The sequence below is a fragment of the Aspergillus uvarum genome, assembly GCF_003184745.1.
Source record: "Aspergillus uvarum CBS 121591 unplaced genomic scaffold BO82scaffold_38, whole genome shotgun sequence".
NCBI classification, from domain to species: domain Eukaryota; kingdom Fungi; phylum Ascomycota; class Eurotiomycetes; order Eurotiales; family Aspergillaceae; genus Aspergillus; species Aspergillus uvarum.
In genome coordinates this window covers 209,822-236,634 of record NW_020291335.1, presented here as the reverse complement: position 1 = coordinate 236,634, position 26,813 = coordinate 209,822, and the positions used below count along the sequence as shown (strand labels likewise).

The 26,813-nt window shown below is 53.5% G+C and overlaps 10 protein-coding genes across 10 annotated transcripts; 4 read left to right on the top strand and 6 right to left on the bottom strand.

The window, feature by feature from the left end:
• Positions 1–301: 301 nt before the first annotated feature.
• Positions 302–698, top strand: BO82DRAFT_403536 (uncharacterized protein; the record flags this gene model as incomplete). Its single annotated transcript, XM_025639391.1, has 2 exons — positions 302–374; positions 436–698. The coding sequence occupies 2 exons, from the start codon at positions 302–304 to the stop codon at positions 696–698; spliced, it is 336 nt and encodes a 111-aa protein (XP_025490504.1).
• A 1,337-nt stretch (positions 699–2,035) lies between these two features.
• Positions 2,036–3,008, bottom strand: BO82DRAFT_313305 (Rcat domain-containing protein; the record flags this gene model as incomplete). Its single annotated transcript, XM_025632474.1, has 2 exons — positions 2,227–3,008; positions 2,036–2,144 (listed from the first exon to the last, which is right to left on the bottom strand). Coding segments are annotated over exons 1-2 (693 nt in total), but the record flags the coding sequence as incomplete, so codon positions are not given.
• Positions 3,009–5,070: 2,062 nt separating this feature from the next.
• Positions 5,071–7,612, bottom strand: BO82DRAFT_393231 (terpene cyclase/mutase family protein; the record flags this gene model as incomplete). Its single annotated transcript, XM_025638660.1, has 4 exons — positions 6,978–7,612; positions 5,606–6,872; positions 5,168–5,313; positions 5,071–5,114 (listed from the first exon to the last, which is right to left on the bottom strand). The coding sequence occupies exons 1-4, from the start codon at positions 7,603–7,605 to the stop codon at positions 5,071–5,073; spliced, it is 2,085 nt and encodes a 694-aa protein (XP_025490502.1). The 5' UTR covers positions 7,606–7,612.
• A 633-nt stretch (positions 7,613–8,245) lies between these two features.
• Positions 8,246–10,156, top strand: BO82DRAFT_355665 (cytochrome P450). The gene is made up of 6 exons (XM_025635514.1): positions 8,246–8,324; positions 8,379–8,595; positions 8,647–9,217; positions 9,285–9,401; positions 9,469–9,733; positions 9,792–10,156. Exons 2-6 carry the CDS (start codon positions 8,535–8,537, stop codon positions 10,116–10,118), a joined length of 1,341 nt encoding a protein of 446 aa, XP_025490501.1. The 5' UTR covers positions 8,246–8,324; positions 8,379–8,534; the 3' UTR covers positions 10,119–10,156.
• A 531-nt stretch (positions 10,157–10,687) lies between these two features.
• BO82DRAFT_375756 (uncharacterized protein) lies at positions 10,688–14,522 on the bottom strand (the record flags this gene model as incomplete). The annotated part of the gene is made up of 5 exons (XM_025637491.1): positions 10,688–11,251; positions 11,313–11,862; positions 11,934–12,236; positions 13,102–14,011; positions 14,075–14,522. The coding sequence occupies 5 exons, from the start codon at positions 14,520–14,522 to the stop codon at positions 10,688–10,690; spliced, it is 2,775 nt and encodes a 924-aa protein (XP_025490500.1).
• Positions 14,523–16,774: 2,252 nt separating this feature from the next.
• On the bottom strand, positions 16,775–18,181 carry BO82DRAFT_355663 (tyrosinase family protein). The gene has a single exon (XM_025635513.1). It carries the CDS (start codon positions 18,089–18,091, stop codon positions 16,862–16,864), a length of 1,230 nt encoding a protein of 409 aa, XP_025490499.1. The 5' UTR covers positions 18,092–18,181; the 3' UTR covers positions 16,775–16,861.
• Positions 18,182–19,347: 1,166 nt separating this feature from the next.
• BO82DRAFT_393226 (integral membrane family protein) lies at positions 19,348–21,063 on the top strand (the record flags this gene model as incomplete). The annotated part of the gene is made up of 9 exons (XM_025638659.1): positions 19,348–19,506; positions 19,564–19,593; positions 19,662–19,881; positions 19,934–19,968; positions 20,023–20,128; positions 20,182–20,236; positions 20,300–20,362; positions 20,433–20,531; positions 20,601–21,063. 9 exons carry the CDS (start codon positions 19,348–19,350, stop codon positions 21,061–21,063), a joined length of 1,230 nt encoding a protein of 409 aa, XP_025490498.1.
• A 767-nt stretch (positions 21,064–21,830) lies between these two features.
• Positions 21,831–22,950, bottom strand: BO82DRAFT_355662 (uncharacterized protein). The gene has a single exon (XM_025635512.1). The coding sequence runs from the start codon at positions 22,914–22,916 to the stop codon at positions 21,930–21,932; it is 987 nt and encodes a 328-aa protein (XP_025490497.1). The 5' UTR covers positions 22,917–22,950; the 3' UTR covers positions 21,831–21,929.
• A 566-nt stretch (positions 22,951–23,516) lies between these two features.
• On the top strand, positions 23,517–24,845 carry BO82DRAFT_112132 (class I SAM-dependent DNA methyltransferase). The gene has a single exon (XM_025629814.1). It carries the CDS (start codon positions 23,842–23,844, stop codon positions 24,499–24,501), a length of 660 nt encoding a protein of 219 aa, XP_025490496.1. The 5' UTR covers positions 23,517–23,841; the 3' UTR covers positions 24,502–24,845.
• Positions 24,743–25,538, bottom strand: BO82DRAFT_393224 (uncharacterized protein). The gene is made up of 2 exons (XM_025638658.1): positions 25,443–25,538; positions 24,743–25,372 (listed from the first exon to the last, which is right to left on the bottom strand). The coding sequence occupies exons 1-2, from the start codon at positions 25,461–25,463 to the stop codon at positions 25,010–25,012; spliced, it is 384 nt and encodes a 127-aa protein (XP_025490495.1). The 5' UTR covers positions 25,464–25,538; the 3' UTR covers positions 24,743–25,009.
• Positions 25,539–26,813: the final 1,275 nt, after the last annotated feature.

The following is a 26,813-nucleotide window of genomic DNA, read 5'->3' as shown; positions in this document are numbered from 1 at the left end:
ACAACACTGTTTCATCCTTTGACTCTCGCGGCTTGCAGACGTCGTTAGACTACTAATGGAGCATGGCGCTAGACCAGTGCATGAGCATATACCATATCTGCATCTTTTGGCGCCGTAGGGCGCGTCGATGAGAGGGTGGTCTGGCTTTCCTGGTCAAGTGATGCCGACTCAAATATCAGCAATGGCAGGTACCATTCGTTGTTACATGGAGCCTGCTGTGAGCAGGAGGTATTGTCAAGTTCACTGCTGGACAGGATCAGTATCTTGTTCTTCTACTCATCGCTGCCTGCTCATTGCCACCATGTCACGGGGCCATGAGCGCGTTGTGAGGCTTTTGCGAGAAAGTGGTACCAATCCTAGCCTTCACGGCGGCAGTATCCATCTTAAAATCTCTGTCCAGAGAGCATACCGTGTTTTTAAGCTCCTTTTCAACAGTGGCGGCACTTGGATTGTGCGGATTGACTTGGTCGGCGACCCTTGTCTCGGTCGTTGCTTGCGCCCATGAGGCTGCCATCGCGTTTTGCTGCTTGCAAAGTGCGGATCAGAATGCTAGAGAGCGGTGCGGGCGCAAGCCTTTGATGATCGCAGCGGCAGCGGCTTCTGGCGACCTGTCCACAGCCCAGTACTTGTTGAACGGGCCGGATATTGACCGTGAGGCCGGCAATACTCGCAATCAGAATGCTCTTTCTGGTGCATAGGAGCGTGCCTACACCATGCGATCGTTCAGCTCCTCCAACTCGAGGCAGCGGATTCAATGGAGTTGGTTAAGAGTGATGTTTTAGGCTCGTGATGGGCACATAGTGCTATAGGCTTGGGCCATGTCATCTATATGACGGCCATATCATGGTGAAAACATCCATAATTGATGAAAGCGGTGCGTTTGTCGTCTGAGGCTGGGTGAGACTACCCCGAATAGAACCGGAGTTAGGGTTAGCACCAGCCCACCCTAAGCCCGGCTTCATCGAATATTCTCCTCACTCGACTGCCTTATGAGATTTGAGTCGGGATTCAAGGGCCTGTTGATGCTGACATTCTTTGATAGGTTTAAGAGTTGCCGAACGCGATATGCATATGCCCTGTTGGGTAATTCATCGCTTTCAGTACATCCTAATGGTGTTGCAAGCTCACCGTTGTCCAAGAGCGCAAACCAGCGAATAGCCCTAATAGAAGGGACCAACGTACTAACTCCTCTACCCCCCGCCCAAAAGCTTTACGCACTACCTCTATGAATCCTGACAGATAGGCTGATGTCACAACCCATATTCCAGTGATATTGGGCAAGGTAGAACATGCGATAGATACATTCGTCAGCTTCATAACGTCATGTCCAAATCATGATACCACATATCAACATCCAAAGCACATATCAACATTCAAAAAACACATTCAAACTCCCAATTTGCCTCCAAACCCCGTCCAAAATCCAAATGCACCGAAGTTCAAATGCCCAAGACCCGTTTTGTCTCCACGACTTTGTCCAAATCTTCATGCACCAAAACTTCGAATTCACGCATTTCCTCCAAGACTTTCCGTCCACAACATCCAGGTCCCGCAACTAGTCGAGTGCGATAACGCTTGAGAATATGCCACCTATGGGTAGTATGACATATTCCGCAATCAGTTCCGAGTCCGACGACACTCGAAAACCCACAACTTATGGTTGGTATGGTATGTTTTGCAGTTCCCGTATCGTCCGAAAAGCTCAGTTCCAATTGCGACGGCATCGCTCGCAGATCTGGCGTCCGCACCGCAGGCACTCCAGAATGTACCACCTGTGGTTAGAATGGCACAGTTCACACTGGAAGCCGCGTTCGCCCCTGTCGTGTCGGCGGCGGAAGTGTCCCAGTGCTAGGCACCCGCGCATGTGCTGTGCGATGTTGCGGAACTCTCGCAATTCCTGCATCCGCTGCTCGAGTTCGCGCACGTGCTCCTCGATATTCCGGCGGGGAGGAACTCGGATTGCGCGCACGGCGTTGTTGTGATTGCGATTGCCCCCGCGACGGCCAGGGCCATGATCGCGGGCGAGCGGCGGCGGCATCACCCACTCCGGCTCCGCGAAAGGGTGTCCATCCCCCCAGTGAGCGCAGGCGCAGGTTCGCCACCTGGCGCCGCATCGGTAACAGAACTGTGCACCACAATGACACCTATCACGGAACACTTGATGTTAACATACCTGTCTATCCGGGGGCAGTTTCAAGGGGTTATTAGTCTCAGGGATGCACTCACGTCATATGATTACAGCCCCGAGCAAGCTGCACGACTGTACGGCACGAGTAACACCGTTGCCACCCTTCTTGGTTCGCGAGCGCGAGCGTATTCTGGATGGCCGGATCTTGGGGACAGTCGGTACCAAAGTGGTAGGGCGACATACACATTGTACATGTCACGTTCAGGCACCCGGTGCAACGGGCCCTGTCGCCAGTGATCAGTTCTGTGCGAATGAACGCGCCGCACGCACGATTGCCGCAGTAAACGCGGTGGGCTGTGGTATGTTCGATGTGGCGGTTGTTAAAGTTGTCAAGTTCCTCCTCGTTCAAGAGGCCCTCGACGAGTGCCAGCTGGATCTCTTGACTGCAGCACTTCGGCGGGAACAGGGTCTGATCGTGGAGTGATCTAACGAACAGCTCCTTGATGCAGTCGTGACAGTAAGTGTGCTCGCATCCAACACGAGTTACCTCGTTTTGTTGGAACTTCTCAAAACACACACAGCAGTCGATGTTTGTGGTGTTTCGTTCTCCCCTCGCATCCTCGCCATGAACATCGTTGTTCGATGCCACCGAGCGCGGCTGGCCGATGGATAGAGTTGTCATCGTGGCGATAGATACGATATCGATGGATGAGATGAAAGGTTTGACGGTGGTTCTATTAGTTTCTTCTATCTGTGATAAAGAACTCTTCGTTAGATGGATGATGAAGGTGATAGTTGATGATAGGTGGATGATGAACTCACGTTGTCGTTTGACAAGAACAGAAATTGATGATGGAAGAGAGATGGTTGAAGGAAGAAGGAAGGAAGAAAGAAAGAAAGAAAGAAAGAAAGAGAAGAAGAGTTAGTGATGGTGAGAAGTTGTTTAGATGTTTGATACTGCCTCCATCTCGCTTACAAAGGCTCCTGGTGATGAACAATGTGAAGAAGGGCGATATCATGAATGTATTCAGGGCCTACACTGACTGAGCCACGAGCTTGCACCACATGTCACCGGCGCAGGATCACATGCAAACCCCAAAGTGGAGAACATGAAGCTATACCAGCTGAACTTGTCAATAGAAATTAGGCAGCCACCTAGGCTCATGAATAGGAGACAATAAGAACGTTCAGTTCCGCATACGTAATCGCAAACTTGCAGGAAAATCTCTGTCAGTCATGTGGCGAGATGATCTTTATATCAAGATGATGCCAGCCCAGCTGAGATGAACGAGATAACGTGATGACAGCCTGGCTGACCCCGCAGGGAGTGAGGCAGCGAAAGGCCTCTTCTTGCTTCGACAATACGTGTCCTTTCGGTGATTCCAGAAGCTTGATTGCTACAGAGAACTTTTGTATACGACGCTAGCAGCGAGACCATGATCCTTGGCTATATCTGGAATGGAGAAGTTAAAAAGTGACCGAAAAAGTGCTAATCAATAGGAGGAGGCTCGCAGTGAGCAGCAACAGCGACGACTTCAGTCTGGGAATACTTTCGTCCCGTCAAGACGAGCCCAGATATAAAAGAAAATGGTAGTTGTGACACCTGATGAAGACCGGCGTCGCCGGCCAAGACCTTTGCCCACATGCAGAAACGCTAAGAGATTATAAAGTGACTGACAATAAGGTATCCTCTGCTATGGGAGAGCGTATGACCAAGGGATCAAGGAAGAAATAGCACAATGAAGACGAATGACATTTTATATGATACTACAGGCTGAATCGAGTGCACCCCCAAGTCTGATATGAGAGGCGCGGGCAGGATGGCAAATTTCACGACACCTTGCCAGTGGGAATATTCGGGGGCACATAACCCCGAGAGCTCACCGACAGAGCCTCAAAGGAAGTTCTGAAGCTTCTCGGACAACCTTGGCGATGTATCCTAGAAATGTCATCACTCCCCCGCAAGACCTCAGGATGATATCATTACAATATCACTACCTGGCGCCGTATAGCACGTCATCGGCTTTGATTGACTCGTTACCTTTACAAAGCAAACACAGACTGCAAGAGACAGAGCAGAGGTGGGCTTTACGATTTCATCATACGCTAACCTATTCCTACTCAAGTATACCGCCTAACACGCGTCAACAACTCTGTATGAATACTAGGGTAATGCTCCATGGGCGTGGCCATCAACGGCCGCAGACCCGCGGTGACTCGCTTGCTGCTGATGTGACGATAGAGTAGCCCCAGCGCAGGCCGGTCGTAAGGTGACCGGGTCTCCAACTCGCTTTCCTCACGCAAGCCGACAAGCGTCCCATTCCACGAATACCCGTTACTTCTAAGGTACAATTGAAGCAGGGACGCGAGGAAGCACATCCTGGTCAGGACCGTGGCCCAGGTTCCCGAGCGCAGGTGAACTTCGGTGAAAGAAATCAATCGGAGTGTATCCTGAACAGCCTCCAGGGCGGAGGTGAAGCCTGGACAAATTGGGGAGCTCGGCGTCGCGCAAGGTCCCGGCGACTGTGTCAAGATAACGTTCTATATACACTGGTGAAAGGTCGGTATTAGGCTCGTCGAACACGATCTCTTGCAGGCCTTGAAACCGGGAAAGACAATCGTTGATGGTCCACTGTAGCTGTTGAATATATCGACTGTTGTCGTTGAGGGCAGAAGGGCTAGCTTGTCTATAATATGCTAGGTAATCAAATTCGAACCTGAGGTAACGAACACAAGCAGCATAGGGGCTGTGTGATAGACGGCCAAGGCGCTCCAGAGAATATGAACAATGACATTCTACGATAAAGGCCTGGAAGAGTAAGGCTGAGGCACTGCGATAGAAGACACGACCGGCAAGACGTAATACGGCCAGCTGTCGCCTGGCTGAAGTAGTTGTTTCGAGAACACGTTTTGGATTGCCTCTGTCCAGGCAGGGCATGCTTTTAGGAGGCTTCGGCAAGAAGAACTGCACTACGAAGGAGAGGATCTAGACGCAATGATTCGGTTACAATCTCGGGACATGAAGATTAACGGGCTTACTTGATCCATGATCTCCGTAGGGAGGAGTTCCAGTCTCATCGTGGATTCGCGGATAGATCTGTGCATGAGACTTGAGGTTGAAGGTAGTGAAAAGCTTGGAGAGGAATTCTGACTCCGAGGGCTGCAGGAAAGATGAGGACTTGAATCTTCGTAGAATGTGTTGTGAGGGAGGAATAGAGCGTAGAGAAAATGAAGCTATTGGGTGGGTATCATCTGACACCTCCAGCCCACGACATTAAGGCGTAAGTGTCTTGACTCAGCGATATCAGACCATGAATTGCATTATACAAATCGTCATCTCGAGGCACAACGAGAAACTGCCTCTCCAGACCGAAACAGAACCAATCATCACATCATCATCATAAGAGCAAGGCCAATCAAAAGATCTCCTTCTTCTACAAGACTTCAATAGTACGAGTCCCCGCCAACTGCACATACCTGCCCAGCGCCATCATCGGAAAGTAATGTGCATAGAGCGCATATCCAAGATAGAAAAAGTTCGGAAATCCTGTTCCAGTATACTGGCTCTCCTCCCACGAGGCTCCTTTCCCACTGCCTTCCTGCTTGGATTGCGTCTGAATGAGGTAGCCAACACCTCGCTCGATAGCGGGAGCACTCGGAGCCAGATAGGGCAGCAATGCCATCACAGCCCATCCCGTCTGCGACGCGGTGGAGGCATGGTCGAATCCAACCCGACTGCCCGATCGATAGGTCTGCAGGCTTTCGCCCCAGCCCCCGTCTGAATTTTGAATCGACAGGACCCATTGCACGGCCCGCGATGTCAAGTCGGGGATGCGATTGCTGTGCTTGGTAAAATACGCCAGACCACAGAGGACATTACTCGTGCCGTAGATGTAGTTGCATCCCCAGCGGCCGTACCACGATCCATCCGGCTCCTGAGTTTGCGCAAGATACTCGATGGCACGATCGGATGCAGCGCGCATCTGCGACAGCAGGTCTGAGCCCGCGTATTGAGCAACCGGGCTCCGAAACAGGAGACCAAACGCTTCCAGCACACGTCCCGTGACATCTGCCGATGACGGATCGCACAGACTGTCCATGTCACTGAATGGGATCTTGTTCAGGAAGAGCGCATCGTTGTTGATGTCGAACGCGCCCCAACCGCCGTCTTTGTTCTGCATGCCCAGAATCCAGAGCACCCCGCGAATGACGTTGTGGTGCGTGAGGTCGGTTCCGTGCTTGAGGAAGGCGATAATCGCGGCCGCAGTGTCGTCGACGTCGGGGTACCAGGTGTTGAAATACTCGAAGCTGAACCCTCCGGGGATGGCCTTGAGGCTGTAGACCTGCCAGTCGCCGTAGGGCTGCGTGAGCTGACGATTCTGAATCCAGTTGATGGCGCGATGTAGTCTTTTGCTGTCCTTGGGGTGGGAGGCATCACATAAGGCAATGGACATGAGGATCGTATCCCATGTTGGGGAGACGCAGGCCTGCATGCGCCGGCCTTGTTGGTCATCCCATGCGAACCTCTCAACAGATTCCAAGGCCTTGACAACGGGAGCATCAGTGAGCTGGAAGCCTTCCAATGTAAGTGCCAGCAAGCCGAGATGCATAGGCGGGAAGATGCCGGCCCAGTCGCCGGAGTCTTCTTGATGGTCGAGGATCCAAGTGATACAGCTGCGACGACTGTAACGTCTAGTAGGAAAAAGTCGAAGTCCATTCAGAAAATGTAGGACACGATCAATAACTAGGAACATTGGTACCAGTAAGTTCAGTCCACTGGTACTCGCAGGCCGTTGGTAAGGTACCGATTTATTCCCAGGGTCGAGCCATAGCTCATCCAAATATGTACCGTTCGCTGCACTACCCGGAGGAAGAGGGTAGATCGGGCGATGATGCGACACAATCAACAAGGGTACGATCGTGCTGCGCGCCCACGAGGCAAATTTGTAGATGTTGATCGGGGCCCAGGCCGGCATGAAGATGAGCTCCGCCGGCAGTTCCGGTACCGCGTCCCAGGGGAACAGCCCGAACATTGCCAGGTAGAACCGAGTGAATATGCGGACTTTGGCCACGCCCCCAACACTCCGAATATATTCACAGGCTTTGCGCATCGCCGGGTGTTCTGGTGGAACCTGGAGGATTTTGAGAGCGAAGTACGCCTCGGTCGAGGTCGAAATGTCACCGGGATAGTGGGGCGCAATTCCCCAGGAGCCGTCTGAGTTCTGCTGCGAGAGTAGCCATTGAATTAGGGGCCTTGCTTCTTGGGTGAGGTCGAGACCTAGGGACAGTCGCAGGAAAACATATTCGGCTGTGATGGTTGCATTGGACCGTAGCTCGCCACACCAATGGTTGTCTTCTTTCATTTGCTCTATCGAGTACTGGGTTGCTTTGTCAAGAGCATCGCGTGCGGCGCGAACCGTTGGCTCAGGGCTTGAACCTGGTAAGGCTGATTTGGCCGCAAGGATTTTTGCGCGCATGTTTGCTTTTCAAGGCTCAAGTAGTAACCGGCAAGCATAGAGAAAATGTTCGGTGAGCAGGATTATCAAATAGGGTGGAATATACCGGACTTTATCCCTCCTCGTGCGCAGAGGTGTCATTGATCACGCGCAATTGAGCAAGAATGGACCTATCCATGATCGGCTCTGATTCCAGCTACATGCATATATGGATCCAGGATAATCTGATATTCTCATCACATCGGTTTGCCCCATGCGGCGCGAAAGAAGGACCAATGGGCTTTGAGGTAACCCTAGATTGGAAATCCTCACCACCATTTAAAGTGGATATAGAATCGATCGTGACAGCATCCATGCCCGAGTGGAGTCAGATATGACCAATGATCGGTGTGAAAACAGAATTGCTTCAGACAGAAAGAGGATAGTGCGGGTGATATCGTATTCGCGGGACTGATGAGGTGATCCAAACATGATAAGCCCTAGCCGGCTTGCCCAATCCCCTCATGATCGACACCCGGCGATTCGGTCCCAATCACTAGACATGATGTGATTGAAATGCCTGCAAGACCTTACACACACTATCGCATCTATCATAAGTCTCGTAATTCCCAACTCGATGCCGCGAAACTTGACTTTTTTCACCTCAGTCGCGAGCTCGTCATATTAGTTGGTTGAAGCCAGCCGTCAGCCCACCTAGCGACGGTGGTCAATGAACGGACAACATGATGTTGATTCTTCTGGTCAGTACCGGTCATCTTTACTGATAGACGCAATCTGACGGTAATTGTATCCAGATTGGTGTGGCGGTTCTAGCCGCGACTGTGATTTACGATCGATATTTCCACCCTCTGGCCAAGTTTCCGGGCCCGGCAATTGCAGCAGCGTCTCCGGTTCGCAGCTTGCCTCCAATCATTCCATAACCAATCTAACCTTGACCAAAGCTATGGGCAATGCACGCGCGCTACTCAGGGAGACTTCTCCCCAAGCTACGAGACTTGCATGAGAAATATGGTACGCTACAAATCACCTATTCCTCAGAACCGTTTACCTGACGCCACAAAGGCCCGGTCGTCCGAATCTCCCCGAACGAATTGTCCTTCGCAAGCCCCCGAGCGCGTGACGAGATATACAAGGACGAGTACACCAAAGGCTTCACCCCCACGCAGAACAACGTCAGTTTCGCAATCGACGTCGTGATCGGAGACACCACCGCTCAGTCGGCCACCACGCGGACGGACCATCGCAGTGTGCGGTCGCAAGTCAAGGGGATTCTGGCAACCTATCCCGCACAAAGCCAGGAGCAGATTCACCGGACCTATTTGGCAGAGTTGGAGGAGGAGCTGGACATCGCAGCCCGCGAAGGGAAGCAATACAATCTGACGACTGGGATGGACCGGCTGATCTGGCAGTGCATGGGACACTTCTTCCTCGGTCATTCCATCCCCACCAGCACGAAAGAGACATTCGAATATTTTCGGCGGTGGGACAACGTGTACACTGCTGGTTTGGACCTGATGTTTTACATTGGTCGTTTGCCGGGGGCATCGGCTGTCGCGGCGGTTCTGCTGAGGGCGATTCGACATCTTATGACGACGGATTGGGTTCAGGTGAACACGTTTAGTCGGATTCAGGAGTAGGTTTTCTTCCAGGTACTCTAGACTGAAAATATGGCATGTCTAATTGTTCTATATGTCTGGCAGACTCACCAACCGCAAGGAGTTCAGGGAAAGCATCGTCGCGCAGAAGCTGGGGATCATGGACGGGGCCGACGGAAAGCCAGAGTTGAAACGCGCAATGGCGCATATCAGCCTTCTTGTGTGAGGATATCTCGGACTTCCCATTCGAATCTTGCTATGCTATGAAGCTGACAATGATTTATAACAGAATCGGCGGATATGACCCCGTTTCAGCCGCCGCATCCGCCGTCTTCTACTATCTACTACAACACCCGAAAGCGCTCGCCAAAATCCAGCACGAGCTCCGCACCACCATCTCCAGCGAAGAGGTTTGCACAGATGATAATCTGTCCCAGATCGCTTATCTGAATGCCTGTATCCAAGAAAGTCTCCGACTACAGCCACCAGTGAACGACGTGGGCGCCCGAATCTCCACCGGCATAGAGGTAGATGGCGTCTACGTGCCCAAAGGGGTGAGTCTAGCATCGGGATTACAACTGTCCATGATTGCTACTAATGCTGTGCGCGCAGGCCAAAGTCTTCGTCGATAAGTATTCGATCCACCGATCTGCAAGGTACTTCAAAAGTCCCGATCGGTGGAACCCTGAACGGTGGCTTGCTCCGACCCCCAAGTCGGATCTGGCTGCTTTCTCGGCATTCTCGGTGGGCACCCATGCGTGCCCGGGCAAGATCATGGGACTGCGGGTGTTGCGTCTGACTATCGCAAAGCTGTTGCTGAGCTACGATTTTCAGCTGGCGGGCCCGAAGTTTGACTGGGATCGCGATGCGCATTGTTGTCATGTGTGGCAGGAGTTCCGTGTGGATGTGAAGGTTAGCAAACGAGGGGCTGTACAGTAAATTTAGAGCCATGGACGGCGATAGATTTTACGATGGCGACTGATGGCTTATCGATATTACTAGTCGACACCAGGGGCACTATGAGAGCTGAACTAAAGATTCATTCCAGTATACAGAGATGATCTGACCATACATCTGTTTGTCATTCGATGTCGTCATGTCAAATAACTTGACCCCTGTCAACTTGACCCGAGAACTCAGATACAAACCTCTCTGTATTATTCCTCGTCTGATCGACATGGGAACGCATGTAGAGGAGGCAACGGGGAGGGGCATTCAGTTGCGGAAATATGCTTGTTTGCATCCACACAGCTAACTAGGGGAGTGGATAGGGAAGAGGATTATGGGAATACATTTGCAAAATTGTCCTGTGGATTGTTTCCATGCCAGATGAATTTGCCTGACCATCTGAGCTCTGTAAGCAGTTATCTCTGATTCTTCTTCGAATACTATGTACCATGCCCGCCGAGAAGAACTGGGTTCTTAAAGGGGCTGATCCGATAACAATCGACACAGTAGTACAACCAGCATCACATTCCAGATTCATTCTAAATCAAATGAATCCCCGCTCAACCCTCCTTTCCCCTTACAAACGACCGCTCCACCTCCTCCAGCGACTTCCCCTTCGTTTCCGGCATCCACACCCAGCAAACCGCCGCAGTGACGAGTGTACACCCCCCGAACAAAAAGTACGCTGCGCAGCTACTCTTCGCCAGGAGCACGGGGGTGATTAAGGCCACAAAGAAGTTTGAGATCCAGTTGGCGCCGTGCGCGAGACAGGTGGCCGAGGCGCGGGTGCGCTGGGGCTGGATCTCGGCGGCGTAGACCTTGCAGCTGACAGCCCAGGAGACGCTGTAGATGGCCGCAAACAGATAGATGGCGACGATGACGACCCAGCGGCCGGCGCCTGTGGACTCGTGGACGGCGTCAGCGGCGTACAGCGCGCCGATCACCAGCATGGTGACCGTCAGCCCCAGGCCGCCGAGGATGACGTTGTGGCGCCGGCCCCAGCTGTCGGCGCAGATGAGGGCGGGGATCGTCACGGCGAAGATGACGATCCCCGACACGCCGGAGGCGAGGAAGCTGGCTTGGTCGGACGTCATGCCTGCTTGTTCGAAGAGGAGCGGGGCGTACTATTTTCCTGCATTAGTATGCGTGGTGAAAATGGTGGGGCGGGCAGGGGAGAGATCGTACGTAAAGGACCCCGTCAATGCCGGCAAGCTGCTGCATGGACATCAGGAACAGACCCAAGAGCGTCCGGTTGCGCACGTCCGGTTTGAATGCGTCGAATAGGCTGGTCTCGTGGCCACCCTTCTTAGGGATCGATCTCTCGCTGCGGCGCGAGAGGACTTGTTCAAGGGTATTCGGGGCCAGAGTGCTGCCCGTCGGCGCCAGCGGGTGCGTGACGGCCTCTTCGTGGACCTCGTCGTCGTCTTCCTCGCTTAGCTCCTCCCGATCCGCCGGGCTGACTTGGAGATACTCCCAGGCGCGCGTCGCCTCGTCGGAGCGGTTGTGCAGGGTAAGCCACCGCGGGGACTCGGGCAACCACAAGAACGCCGCGAGGCCAAAAAGGGCGGAGAAGCCGGCCAGAAGGGTAAAGGGGGTACGCCACGCCATGGAAGAGGACAGACGCTCGCAACCGTAGCAGGTGAAGAAGCCGACGACGAGGCCCATAGTGACGAACAGCTGCGGGCCAGTGGTCAGCGGGCCTCGCTGCTTCGGAGGCGAGATCTCGCAGATGTATCTGTGCAGATCGATGGACTTCATTAGCAAACGTGACAAGCAAACGAGTGCCTGGTGAGTAGTTAGACTTACACGACTAACGTCCCCAGATACAGACCCTCCCCGAGCCCCTCCACGACACGACCGACAATGAACATGGCCAGATGCACGGCGCCCGCTTCGATGGCCGCCCCGACCCCGAAGATAAGACCCCCCAGACTGATGGCCCTGGGTCGTCCGATCCAATCAGCTAGTTTGCCGCCGAAGAACGAGGAGAAAGCGGCGGGGATCAAGATGGCGGAGACGACGAGTCCGTGAACGATGGATGAGAAGGAGCCGAATTTCTGTGTGAACTGGTCCATGACGACGACTGATCCGATGATGCCGGTGTCCATCCTGCCATCGAGTCAGTGTTTAGCGGCTGTTCCAGTTCAATGTGAATCTGCAGCTCTGAGGGCACACAACTCACCCGAACAAGAACCCTCCTAAGGAGCATAAGATGCTAGCCCAGACATAGCGCGACAGATGCGCGACCAGCGACATGGTTGCGGTATGGTGTCCCTCTCGCTCTGGAGAATGGTATTGAGATATCTCTTTGCACGAGCAGGCCGCGTCCGAAGAGGCCGTTTATAAGCCTCGAAGGCTTAATTCGTCATGAAAAAAATTTTTAAAGTGGGATCTCCATGTTCTCACACCATCGTCACCGCACTTCGAGACCGCGATAGGCGAAGGAATTGGTGGCTCGGAAGGGATTCCTTCACTCTCGGGAAGATCTCCTCTTTCTGCGGAGTCCGGCTCTTATCGTTTATCGTTAATTGCTTGAACACGAAATCGGTGGGGAACAGTGGATTGATTAGATTAGTCCAGCCAATGGGTCTAGACCTTGTCGTCTTTCGGCTCGGGAGAATTGCCTTTCATTGTGGGTATCCTCTTCACTACTAGTGTACGTAAGTACTCGCATGTATGAGTAAAGTGCATTGCAGCTTCACGTCATCGCCATTTGTAAGCGATTGCCAGCGCATCGAGGCGCTCAATTCTCACTGCTGCAGGTTGCTCTATGCTCTCTGTGAGACAAGAATAACGCTACAGAGTCTAAGTCAAACAATGCACCGCAAATACTGCCGATTCTCAGGGACTGTAGGGCTGTCTGTACTGTACCCGTCATCCGCGGCAGACCCGCCAGCCCTAACACTGAGCCATAGACACCTCTACCGATAATACCACCACCAAAAAGAAGCGCCACTACATACGAAGCCATCACACCAGCGCTCCCCCCGCCGCCCACTGCCGCCGCAAATCCTGCACGCGATACTCAGTCGCCCACGCCGTCTCGCACTCAACCCGTCGCAACAGGTCCACCACCAACCGCCGCTCGGGCACCCCCTCGAAGCACTGGCCCGCCACGAACAGCGGCTGCACTGTGTGCGGGAGCACGGCATCCGGCAGCCCGGCCAGACTGATGCCGCAGACCTCGCGGGCATGGCGCACCACCTCGCCCGCGATGCGCCGGTAGTTGTGCAGGCGGGCGGTCACCGTCGACCGAATGGCGGTGGCCTCCTGCGGCATGTTGCTCAGCAGCAGGATACGCGCCATGTGGTAGGTCTGGATGGTGACGGCGCACATGGGGACTGTGAAGACGATGGCGTCGATGGTCGTGTTGTTGTTGTTGTGGTGGTGGTGGTGGTGGTGGTGGTGGGAGTCATCGGTGTCGTGGTGCTCGTGGACGGGGCGTCGCGCGATCGGTCCGGGATCCGTGGATAGGGACAGACGGGTCCGCGCGCAGGGAGTGAAAGAGACTGGCAGGGTGTCGTGCCAGGCGCGGAGCTCGAAGTCGAGTCGCTGCCATCGTTTCAGCAGATCCTCTTGCGTGGTGCCGAAGGATGGTCGTTGGTCTGGGGGGCTTTCGTAGTCGCCTGGGTTGATTCCGTCGCCGCTGGTGATGTAGTTGATGATCTTGCCGGTGAGCCAGATGAGAGCGTTGCTGAGCGTGTCTTCGTTGAGCCAGGAAGCTGGGGAGGAGATACGAGGGGAAGGGGAGGCCGAGGGGATGGCAGGGGTGGTGGGTGCAGTCGACGGGGGCAAGAGGTGGCCGTATGAAGAGATGCTCAGGCCGAAATTGCGCCAGAGGATGAGGTCGGAGAGATCCAGGCGGGTTTGGGTCTCGTTAATGACTGGGTCCACGGCATTAGAAGAGTGTGTATTGGGAACAGCACACGGCAAGAAAGAGAACCTACATGCGGAGAGACAGTCCTGCCGGTAGAGACTCCAAAACACGGAGCGCGGAATTTGCAGCAGGGAATCAGGCAGCGTCTCTGTCGAACTCCAGGCATCAGGGCTGCCGCAGTACAGGAAGGGCAGAGCGCTAAGGTGAGCCCGCCACTCGGTGCTGGGGGCATCGCTCAGCTCATACATGCAGAGGATCGCGACCACGGCGAACATCTCCTCGCGCCGATCATCGGGGATTTCCAGTGCAATGGCTTCTTTCAGGTGGTGGATAGCCTGGTCGTAGAGCCGCACGGATTCGTACTTCCAATCGATAGCTCTAATTGTCCACTGCAGCGGGGTTTTGCGCAGGTGAGGGAGCTGAGATATCCGCACGGAATCCCCCTGGCAGAGCCGGTGCAAATGTTTGGCGGCCAGGGCACAGGCAGCCGCTCTCATCATCGGCCGCGTAGCCGCCATGATGGGCACCTTGATGGAGTAATACGCATTGGAGTCGAAGCTGTCCAGCCATTGACCGGGAGCTGCCTGGAAGTGCTGGATCAAGACTGCTGTCAAGATTCCATTCTGTTCGGGTGGCACGGGGCTCCGAGCAGGAGTCGGGGCTATAATCTCTTCTCCAGTAGCGATTGTCGAGGGCGAGGCGACTACTGGGTGGGGTTCGTGATCATGATGGCGTTCATTCACCGAGGGTGTCAATTCTTCGTCGGCAAATGGGTCTATGACCTGAACAAAGGTGACTGTGGGGAAGAGTCAGTGCCGTTCGTTCGTCCGTGAGACAGGAAACCACTGTACGGGGCGAGGGAATCGGGACCCATATCTGAGGCCCTTGCGGGAACCAACCGCTCCCCAGATCGCGGCAAAGATCGTTGACGCTGGAGTGGCGAAAGATGCAGTTGTTGGAGAAGACACAGTTTCGAGAGGCTTTGACACAGGGGCCGCATACAGGCCTTGCTTCGTCGCATTTCACCTTGCGCTGTCGACATGTCACACTGTGGAGGGAGTTGAGACGTTACAAGGGGATCATGTGATGATATTGGGGGTCAGAGGCATGTTACTAGCCAAAGTAAGAGCGCATATCTGCCCGGAGGCGATCATATTATGTGCCTCAAGGACAAATATAGAAAATATCCAGGGCAAGAAACAACAATGCAAGGAGGCTTGATGCTACACAGGAGACAGCTAAGATGGGGGGGAATGGCGGGGTAAAGAGGGGAATCTTGCCGAATTTCGCGGGGTGAAAATTTTTGCAGTGGTTCAGAAGGCGGAAATGTTGGCGATGCTCCACCCACGGCCGGGAATAATCGGAGTACAACAGAGTATGGAGATACTGTTATAATAATGTTAGGATATATAGCCAACGTCTTCTATCGCGGATATACCCAAGGGAATATGTACGGTACAACTGCACGGAAGGAATCAGGCTGGGATATGCCATAGATCATAGACAGGCGAGTCAGGGTTGACAGGATGCCGAGCAAAGAGGGCAAGCAAGCTTGCCGAACAACAACACAACAACGAATACTCAAATTGCCTCGTATCTTCTGCAATCGACTGAGCCATGAGCTGCAGCTAACTTCAGCAAATCAAACTGTTACTATCACTCTTCTCCCTGCACAGCATGTCCCTGGACACCTATCTTCCCCAAGGTCCCAAAAATCTTCACCACCAAGATGCCCTCACTCACTATCAACAGCACGAGCAGTGTCTGGGCCTGTGAAAGACCTCCGTATCACGGCACCTCTCTATGCTAACGAGGTCGTTGGACCATCCCTGCACTGACAGGTGGACAGCTTTGATCTAGTCATACATAGATTCCATTACCGCGTGTGGGGTGGGAATCGAAAGAAGATAAGATAACCAGAGAGAAAGGAGGGACCGAGCGGGAGCCGACATTCATGCCTGAGGCACCACGAATGGTCACATGACCAAGACAGGGCTGATTGCCTGATGTTGGCAGATCCTCGCTTCCTCACAGTCACATTCTGTACTGTAGAGGACATTTCCGCCGCATAACAAAGTGCCTATAAGATAAAAGAACCAAAGACTTGAAATTCTGACAATTTTCCTAAAGTGAGTTCCCGGAAGTATTGATCGATCCGATTTCCAGCAGATAACTGAGCATCGGCCCTCCGACTAGGGCAACCAACCACTAAATCCAAAAACCCCTCCGTTCAATCGAGCGCACAAGAACAGAATCTCAACCAGGGACCAGGCGCCTTGGCCAGGAAGCTAAATCTAGACCGTGGACTGGAACGGTCACTTCCGCTTCCGCGGGTCTCACAGGGATCCACACTTGAGTGATTTCTCCGCCAAGGGTCTGTGATTCGATCACCCCGGCAGCAGCACAGCTTGGAAGTGTCGGCACCGGTGAAGGAAGGAGTGCACCATTTCCCAGGTTCTCAGTTGACCAGTCAGACTGACAAGGAAGGGTGATATGTTCCATATACATAGACGCGGTGTGGTGGTCAGACTAGTTGCTATCATCTTGGAGTGGAGGAAATGGGCGATCCGGGAGATCCGGATATCCTGATGCCTCAGGCATGCAGATTCGCAACGCTCAAATCAAGGCGGGGATGGTTATGAGGTGAGGCACTGGTTGCACTGGGTACTGAATCTGCTGTGTAAGTGAATCTGGATGTCTCTCTTATTACGGTTCAACATGCTGTGTACAGAACTACTCTCCGATAAGCACATTAATGCATTAGTTAAGTTCTATCATGCATATATACAAGCTTCCATCTGAATCCTCCTAAATTGCAATTTTTGCACCCAAAATCAAAAGCCATCATACAGTCCACTTAAAGGTAGACGTAGCAGAAAGGCCCGGTAGTCGTGCTCATCAGATCGCGCATGGCAATGGGCTGACCGTTGGCATAGCCAATGTCAATAACAGTGTCAAGCGTGGTATTCGCCGACGGGGGGTTGTTCATGAACGTGCCGGTACCGGAGATGGCATTCTGGCGGTGCTGACGGTCGAGGTTCTGCCAGATCCACCAGACGCGGTCGATCATGCCGTGGTGGTGCCAGAAGGCCACATCACCGGGGCTCACGTAGACGTCACGGCCGGGATCGCCGCCCATGGAGTAGTGGCCACCGCCGTGGACACCAATCGAGCCGCTGCCGGGAATGCCTTGCATCGTCATCTCGAAGTCCCAGACATCGTCGTTGTCCAGGATTAAAGAGACGATCTTGGGGTAGGTGTTGTACCGGCTGAGGATCTCGGTGGTCAGCGACCGCTTCAGACACCGGGGGTTGTAAGCCAGCGGGTTAGCCGCCATCGAGGTGTTGCCTCCGGGCAAGGAGAGAACAGCCGGGCCCAGGTTGACCTTGTAGTCCTTGAACGGGCCGCTGGTGATGCAGCCGCCACCGGTGCCGGGCGGGAGGTCAACGGCCGGGTAGTCACCCAGGTACAGCATCACGTCCGGTTGATCGGCGATGGGGGCTCCGTTACCGGACATGGAGGTCTCGCTGCCGTCGAAGACGGGCGAGTTCTCCATATCGTGGGCGTCAGCACCCCAGTCCCAGTAAGGGTAGTCGCCGGTGTAGCCGCACTCATCGCGCAGGGCGGACTCAAACTCGAAGATAAAGTAGCGGTGCCATGCCAGGAACGTGCCCGTGTAGTGGATCTCCAAGGTCTGGTTGATGTGCGTGGCCACGAAGTCGTCGTAGCGGGTGCGCGCCCCCGGGACCAGGTCGGCCGGGGTGCGCGAGGGCAGCTTCTGTAGACAGAGGACGGAGTTGATGTACGCCTTCTTCTGGGACTTGGAGAAGGTGCGCCAATCACGACGCACACGCAGCTTGTCCAGAGTGCAGGTGCCCTCGCTGCGCTTGGTGCTGTCCGACGGAGTGGACAAGGTGTCGGTGGTGAGGTTGTAGGCAAAGGAGTTCAGCTGGTCCAGCTGCGACGAGGCCACATCAGTCGAGCTGGAGGCGCTCGTGGGGAGGGTGGCCGTTGCTGTTTCGGCTGCGGGGAGGGCCCACGACCCTGAGAGCAGCAGGCCTAGAGTAAGAGCCTGGAGGGCGACCATGGTGGCGATGGCAGATGTCACACCACTCCTGGTCAGAAGGAAAAAGGAAGAGAAGGGAGAAGAGATGCAGGAAGCAGAAAGAAAGTTAAGAGCTAAGGAGGCTGGGCGGGAAGAAGCAGGTTGAATGGGGGAATGATTGTCAATTTAACGGCGGCGCATTGCCTGCTACTAACATACAGTGCATCGATCGGCCCACCTAGCTAGCTCTCTTAGCTGCATACTGCACTATGGCTCAGTCTATTAGACAAGGAACGGAATTGCTAAGACCGAGGAAGAAGAGGAGAGAACAAAGTCCCCCCTACCCAACCCCCACGCACTCAACAGCATGGCGAGCAAAGTCAATTAGCAACAACGTGCTGACTGGCTGGCCTTGGCCAGGGGAAAGGATGTAATGGTGCCTTAGGGAAGAACTAGTCTGGATGACCGGGATTTGAGAGGCGGACTGGCGAGCACTAACCAGGGATTATAGATTGCATCACTTTGATATACTGGTTTGGTGAGGGTTGGAGATGCAACCGGCGACAGCACAAAATCATTGACATCCGTCTCTCCAGTCAACCCTCTATCCCTGTCTCCACTGCACTCCACCCGGGTCCACTCCGGCCAAAAAGTTAATCAATCTGGCCATCCACCCAATTTTAGGGGTGCAGGTGCGACACTGCAAATCAACTGCCCAAGCCGAGGTTGAAGCGACTTGGCAGGTCCGATGGCACTGGCCGATCCACCCTGGGCTGGCTGGCCCTCCCTTAGGCGCACGGTCCATTGGCCAGGTTTTTGGTCTATCATGCGTGGCTTGGACTATGTTGCTAGGGACTAGGATAGGAACAGTAAATGAACGACAAGGGCCAGAAAGAAGCATCGGTGCAGGCACCAACTTGGGTGGTGCATTGTTGCTATCAGATGGCCACCGTCCAGGGTCTGCTACCGGATCCTGATCGTCGTCCGAGATCGAACGGTCGACCGTTGGATCCGGAAATCCGGTCGCGACCGGACGCCCATTTTTGTGAGATGAATCCTGCGAAGATCGAATTCTTTAGTCAAGCGAATGCAGCTTTTGCATCCTGCGGGATCTCGATTCTCGTGTTCCTGACTCTTCCATGGTCGGATGGCGGACCCGTAGTTCATGCACCTATCCTTGGCATGGTCATCATACCAGCTCTGTCTGCTCCTAGATATTCATAACCTGGCCGAGGTCAAGCATCACCCAGGAAATAGCTAGCTAGCTCAGCTTAGTCCTTCGTTTTCCTGTGGTGAGCATGTCGACCATCGCGCATCCGGGGGGTGCGGGCCTTCCTAATGACAATCAAGGGCCACGCATCCTGGCGGCCACAAGCATTGTGACTGCTGGGGCTGCAATCACCGTGCTCGCCCGCATGTATGTTCGCATTTTCCTCATTCGCAATGTGGGGTTTGATGTAAGTGCTGTCTCTGCCTTGGCCCATACCAATTCGCTCGAGCTGACCGAGCCGGAGGATTATACCATGCTGTTGACTATGATATTGGTAAGTTTCCCGGGATCATCTACTGACTCACCCACCTGTACCTGCAGTACTAACGTTGCGAACATCAGTCACTCAGCGGATGGGGGATTATCATTCCAGAAGTCATCTACGGCGCGGGCCGACATACGGCCTACGTCGAAAGGACAGCTACCAAAGCAATGCATCTGAACTTTGCTACCCAGGCGATATACATGTGGGCCATTGGACTCGTCAAGATTTCCATCGGACTGTTCCTGTTACGGTTCGCACCGCGCAAGGGCTATCGCATTTTTATTTGGGTGGTCATCGGTCAGTGCAGCTTTTTCTATGTCCTAGTTATTACCCAACTGACGGCATATAGCTCTGATGCTCATTTACACGACAATTTGTTTCTTCGTACGTGGTGCTGGTTTGTCTTACAGATGACAATGTGATGCTGACTGCTTCCAGACACTCATTTTCCAATGCCATGACATGCGGAGCATTTGGGATTTCTCGGTCAAGTCGAAATGCTTTGCCCCGATACAGCTGCTGAAATTGAGTTATACAAATACAGGTAAGCATGCTAGTTGAGAGATCTTGCTTGTCGCTTACCTGACATACTTTCAGCTTTGAATATCCTCACCGATTTGATCTTTGCCATTCTCCCGATCTTCATGCTCAGGTAAGTCTAGCAAATACGATTGTATGCTGGGAAAGACATAACCCTAACATCACCACCGGACAGACATCTCCAAGTCAACAAACGAACCAAGGCTTCCTTGATATGCATCCTGGGATTGGGTATCTTGTAAGACCCCACACTCCATTTTGAAATAGTATAGCAACAATGAACTAACCGGATCCAATTGTGCGTACAGTGCCTGCGCCGCAGCGATTGTGAAGCTCACCGTGCTTCCCAACTACGGTCGCACGGGCGACTTTCTCTGGGATTATTCTACTCTCACAATCTGGGTTGTGTAGGTCTCCCTCCATATAACCCAGCCCCTTTCTGCGGCGTGAATACTAACATTATTTCTTGATTATAGCGTCGAATCCAACATGGGCATCGTCGCCGGCAGCCTCCCGACCCTGAAACCCCTCTTCAAGCAAGTGCTGGGCAGCTACGGCTCACGCTACAAATCGCGACCCTACAACTACCCCCAACATAACACCTACGGCAGCAAGGCCTACCGTCTGCGCTCCATGTCCCGATCGCAGCAGCACGGCCAGTCACAGACCCAAGCCAGCCACCACGACCCCGAGCCTTTCCCCAGGAAGCCAACGGCAACGACCACCACAACCACTGCCACGGCGACCTCGTTTCCAGGCCACGACAGCAGCGATAATTCGAGCGAGGAGTACATCCTCTCGCCGCATGAGCATGATACGATCATGCTGACGACAGAGGTGACTGTGTCACATTCGATGCAGGCCCAGGCGGAGCGGAGTCGCGCGGCGGCTGGGGCGCAGGGTCGGGGGTTCGATCGGCCGGGGCCGGGGATGGTGTAGACTTCGTTGATCCTTGCATTCTCCTTCTTCCCCTCCTTGTTGATGCCAACCTTTCCATTTAGACACTTCTCTCATTATACATTTCCTGTGTTTATTTATTTTTTTTTCCGGTTCATGTGGATAGAGAAATGGAGTTCGAGGGGTTCGATATTCCTTTAGGGCGTATGGGAAGTTTGCCCTTTTTCTAAAGAGGTAATGTGGATGAACGACAGTCAAGCAGCAGCAGGGGTCCTTCTCACCATCAAAGAATCTTGTTTCTATCCGAGATCAGACCACTTTTAGCCAGGGTTCGGAGACGAGGTTTGCGACTCACCGACAGATTCTAAACATTTCGTTTGCTTCATTCACCTAGCGGGAGTGAAGGCAAGGATCTGACGACTTAGCAAGGATAGACAGGAATCAATGTGGATGAGCTTTAGGGAACGGCGCATGTGAAATCTGTTCGCAATATATGGGTGGAGATGAAATCATAGCCTAGCAAGGGCTAAGGTTCGCTCGGGTGGCGGAACATCAAATCCGACGGGGAAATTGCGGGTCTGACGGGGACGATTACGGCACGATATGAATTGTTGTGCGGATGCGAAGAAGATATTAACAGGGTATAGACGGCCTTATGCTACGACCTTAAGTGCTTACTGGGAAATTCTTGGTGTAAGGCTCGCCTATGGATGAGATTAGGCTAAAAGACTGAATTAATGTCTGTGTAATCCCCACATAATGCTTGGTTCAATGCAAACAAAGGCCCTCAATCAGAAATAGATTAAGTTTTCCACTCTCATGCCGTGAGCTCCCTATACCCATTTGTCTACAGGACGCACAGTACAGTACTCGCAATCCCGATCATGCCGCGTAGCGGGAGACCAACCCTAGCCACAACCACAATCAACCTCGCACTGAGTGTAGTATCCTTGAACATTTCGTCGAACCTGGCGCATGTCCACATAATCGGGCCAGCTGCTGTACCACTCCAAGAACTCCGGGATGGAATTGAACAAGGGTCTGCGACCGTACAACGTGGTAGGATTCTCCTCAGTCGCCTCGAAGAAAACCACCCGCCAGGCCCAATCATTATACCTAGAGTCTGTTTCCTCACCCCCAATCACCCGACAGTAAGCATAAGCACTATACCATAGGTCCTCGTCCCTCCAACCACCACTCCCAGTCAGAAACCCGACCTTCACCTCCAAATCATCGTCAACCGTCCCATGAAGCTCCACTTGACCGAGGAGACTATCCTCCAAATACCCCCTCAGCGCCTCCCGCTGCGCCTCCAGATCCCTCAAACCCTCCACCTCCTCTTCCTCCGCATACTCCGGGACCCCAATATAAAACCCCGGCATAAAAGAAGCGATCCCCGAGCGTCGGAAATCTGGATCCGAGACCCCGTTCGCGTACTTCAGGAACAGCAGTAACTCCTCACACAAGGGGATCTCCTCCGCCTCCTGGCCTTGGCTATCATCAGCCACCGCCGCGGAGCACACCTCGTGGAACGTCGCCCGGTACATCTGCCGCCACGCCTCCGTCCGCAAGCGCGGGGAACAGACCCCGTCCATGTACTGATGGTACAGCGACGGGACATCGGCCAGATGTTTGACGTTGCGGACCTCGCGGTCTTCGCGGACAGGTCCCGGCCCGGCGATACTGTTCCAGTAGGGATCCGGGCCGCCTTCGCCCAGCTTGTCCCAGTAGTCGCGCATTTGCACGAGTTTGTCGGCTTCGGTCGGGAGGTGCACGGCTTCGATCTCAGTGACCCGGTCCTGGAGGAAGCGGCGGTTGGAGGTTTCCATTTTCTCGCGAAATTGGGAGAGACCGTCACGCATTGCTTTGTCTGCATCACTTTCAATTTCCGCCATTGCTGGGGAAGAGGGGTCAAGTAGGTTGATGGAAAGGTGGATTCGTAGAATGAGGCACTCCGGGCGGAAGGATCATGATTGTTGGGGATGATATATCTGGTACTGGCCCTATTTTTACAAGATAAGGTGATAAGGAGGTGGGTAGATCGTTCCTGCTAGCCTACGATACCGTATGTAGTGTACTGTAACTTGTTTCTTAGCTCATTACCCCGCCATGTCTATGTCAGATTGCCGGTCGGTACCTGAAATAGGCTACAGCCTGTTAAAACAAAACTCCTTTTGTTTTCTTGGATGCTTTTTGCAAGACACTTTCTAGCTTTACCTCATCAGTTAATTAACAATCCTCGAGCCTCTATGCGGTGCATCAGTTCCTTCCATCAATCTTGGAACATGTAGGACCCCGCACCCGCACCAAGCCCGACACAAGGATAGGTGACCAGATACAAGCACATTGCTCGGGTTACAAAGCCCTAACCAACAGGCACAAGGTATCTGGACTCACATCTGCAGACTTACACAAGGATTTTCTGTGTAGCCCAGGAGGAAAGCTAAATGGATCGAATCTTGCGCGGTCGCGGGGTAAGATGACGATCGGGGGCCAATGCTCTCATTCCCCGCACTAAACCCCTCTAGACAGTGCCATTGTTCACTGCATTTCCCATTCTAAAGGTATATGCACAGCATCTCATGGGCTTGTTCCTGGTTGCCATTGGGTATATCACACCTTGACTGCGCTTATTAGATTGTTCCCCTCCTTCTCTCGCATGTCGCGCGTTGGCAGATTAATGCAAGGTGCCTTATGTGAGGGGCACCATATTTAAGTGTTGAGGAACCTGGGTCTATCATGAAATAAATTCCTATCCTCCCTCACAGACTCTTCAATATCTATCTCGGAAGGAAGTTAACGCACACACAGTTATTTACGATGGCAACCCAGGTCCAGGTTGAAAACGCCCTGCTCGTCAAGGCCCGCGCCAGCGGCAGCAAGGAAGACTGCATGGCGCTCTACGACACCTGGGCGACATCCTACAACCAAGACCTCACCGATGCCTCCCAGAGCTACGTCGCCCCGTTTACTGTCGCCCAAACCGCACTCCAAGTCATCAAGTCGCCGAACGCGCGGATCCTCGACGCCGGGTGCGGTACCGGCCTCGTCGGCGAGGGTCTCATCGGAGGTGTCAGCAATGCAGCAACACTAATCATCGACGGTCTGGACCTATCCCCGGCGATGCTGAAGGTCGCCACCAATACCGGGGTGTATCGCACACTCACAAAAGCCGACCTGACCAAACGAATCGACCTACCCGCCGAGACCTACGACATCGTGACCTGCGCCGGCACCTTCACCCACGGCCATGTGGGGCCGAACCCTGCGCTCCGCGAATTCATCCGGATCCTAAGGGCAGGCGGGTTGATCGTGGCAACTATCCTGGACGAGGTGTGGGTGTCCATGGGGTTTGATACGGAGATCGAGAGGCTGGCCGCCGAGAGCCTGGTACGAGTAGTCAGCATCGAGCTCACCGACTATCGGAAGGGGTGGGACAAGGCGCGATTGGTGGTGTTGGAAAAGACTGCGACTGCTTGATTCGTTGCCAATGCGCCAAACCTGTTCACAGGAATTGCTTGGACCTCGCCCAACGCGACATGGAACCGACCGACAACTTGGCCCCAGTGCGACAACCCCAAGGCGATCTGTTTCCGAGTTCAACGCCCAAACGCAGCAGGACTGGCGACCCTAACGCAGGTTCAACTTTGCCCAGTGCGCCTGAATCTAGTCTTCTTAGGCCTCACATACACGTTATAAACTTCTTCTCATATTTGGCCTTGCATAGTACTCATAACCTGGGGCGGTGTAGTGAGAATACATGGCAATCAAAGGGGCAGATCCTCTTCATTCTAGGTTAACTACTACTGTATTGACCAGGCAGCAAGATACACCAATAATGTGTGATTAATAGTGACTTGAAGGCTGTAGAGACTCCAGAACTACTTGTCACCCTTAGAATCTTGCTATCTGCCCTGGCTCTCTGCACAAGGCACACCACAGCACCCGCTCCTATGTACATACATCCCTGATAGCTTCATCAAACACCCTACTCGCACTTGACCTGCAGCCGCTGGAGATACTCCGCGTCCACAGGGTAGCAGGTGTGCTCATCGGTGACGTCGTAGGTAGCGTAGAGGGTGCTACCGCAGTTGTCATAGTCCTGCTCGTTGTAGTCGGTCCAGGTGTACAGCACGGGTGTCTTGGTGGCATCGCTGCAGGTCGTACCGTCGGCGAGGTAAGGGGCGAGTGAGCCCCAGGGCCAGCCCTCGATGCCGAAGCAGGAGTTCTCCAGGATGGTGTAGGTGGTGGGCTTGTCCAAGGAGCAAGTGGTGTTGAACAAGTAGAAGTCGATAGATACCTCTGCCAGGGCGGTGACGGTGGCGGCGGTGGCGGAGAGGAGGGCAAGAGTCTGTACGTTCTGGTTAGTGCATGAATTTCACAAGTTGTTACGATGGAACAAGCTCCACAAGGCATCTGACCTTGGACACGGTGAGCCTCATGGTGAAGGTATGTACTGTACTTGCGAGTGCCGGCTGCTCAGAAGGATTGCTTGTTGGGGAACTGGAGAGCTTGATGAGTCTGGCCTCTTTTTTTTGGTGGAGGTGGACCTCCTTTTTATAGTCTACAGAATCACTCAGGCCTTGCTTTCTAATTTCCATCTTATTCTCCGATGACGGAGCGTTCTTCAGCTCTTCATGGCTTGTCGGAGCCCGACAGTACTGAAGATAGATCTAAAACTCCGAAAATAGCCCAGATAACCCGTTGATTCGTTGCTGGGTTAGAAAAGGCTTACGTACATTTGGTGATTAGTGAACTGAAGTCGAAGGCCCCACATGGTTCTCTGGCACAGCTGTCAGCTCTATTCCGGAATGGAACCCGTGGCTGCTTATATTGACCACAATGAGGATAGCGGCATGCGGGCTAAGACTCAGTCGAAGCGCTAAGTCTTCAAGGGCCACATGGATGGGATTTGCTGTGAGCAAGAAGCCTACCTGATGTCTGCGATCACGTTCTTCCTAATTAGAATCTACCCCAGGAGAGTACTCCTCGTGATAGGACGAATGAGTCTCGCCTTTGATGTCGTTTACCTAAGCGAGATGCAGTAGATTAAACATGGGAGGCCTAAGGGCCCGCCCACGTCAGCCCCCGCTCGGTTTGGCATGCTTCTTCACGGACTAGCCCGCTAGCGTCGCATTCCAGGGTCCGCTCTTGCAGTCGCTTACTTCTCTGCTGCCTGGGGCAAACAGGCGTTCGGTTTGTGTTTAACAAAAGAGAGAAGAATGGGGAGACTGGGGCATTTCCGCGGGACAAGCCTTCGGTTGGCATCAAACTAGGCAGTATATTACAGTACATGGACATGCTAGAAGTAGAGCGACTACCCATCAACCACTTAAACGTCAAAACCCAATCTCCGACTTCTGTCATTTGTCCCGCTACAAAGACCACTGATCGGCTAATCAATTCACTCTGGAATGTAGTTCAGTTTGTCCTCCTAAGAAAGAAAAGTCCATTAGTATCAGGTCTGTCAGCGAGGTGCGAGGGCAGGATTCATACCCCAAGACTGCCCGTGCAGGAGACCAGTGTGCATACACGTGAGTCGCAATCTCCCGTTGCTTCATCGGGACGATTACCTAGATTTACTCCGCAGAGTCAGCATCCTGTGTGCACGAGAGGAACAATCCTCCATAAGGGAGTAGTTTGGCTCAAAAGCTGGACAAGGCCCCAGGCGCGGGGCTGGCTTGCATTTGGTTCCTACGACAGCACCCGGGTTGGTATATCGCTGCACTTGCCGGTAGGAGTTGGTGTTGGGGCCGTCAACACCAGCACAGCAGTACAAGTCATCAAACTCG

What these genes read in the sequence shown, in the direction of transcription:
- BO82DRAFT_355663 (XM_025635513.1), bottom strand. Translation starts at nt 18,091, where the DNA reads ATGGTCGCCCTCCAGGCTCTTACTCTAGGCCTGCTGCTCTCAGGGTCG.
- BO82DRAFT_393224 (XM_025638658.1), bottom strand. Translation starts at nt 25,463, where the DNA reads ATGAGGCTCACCGTGTCCAAG. An exon ending in TGAGGCTCACCGTGTCCAAG is followed by an intron (nt 25,373 to 25,442) that starts GTCAGATGCCTT and finishes CAGAACGTACAG; the next exon opens with ACTCTTGCCCTCCTCTCCGC.
- BO82DRAFT_355665 (XM_025635514.1), top strand. Translation starts at nt 8,535, where the DNA reads ATGCACGCGCGCTACTCAGGGAGACTTCTCCCCAAGCTACGAGACTTG. An exon ending in AGACTTGCATGAGAAATATG is followed by an intron (nt 8,596 to 8,646) that starts GTACGCTACAAA and finishes GACGCCACAAAG; the next exon opens with GCCCGGTCGTCCGAATCTCC. An exon ending in ACGTTTAGTCGGATTCAGGA is followed by an intron (nt 9,218 to 9,284) that starts GTAGGTTTTCTT and finishes TATGTCTGGCAG; the next exon opens with ACTCACCAACCGCAAGGAGT.
- BO82DRAFT_112132 (XM_025629814.1), top strand. Translation starts at nt 23,842, where the DNA reads ATGGCAACCCAGGTCCAGGTTGAAAACGCCCTGCTCGTCAAGGCCCGC.
- BO82DRAFT_355662 (XM_025635512.1), bottom strand. Translation starts at nt 22,916, where the DNA reads ATGGCGGAAATTGAAAGTGATGCAGACAAAGCAATGCGTGACGGTCTC.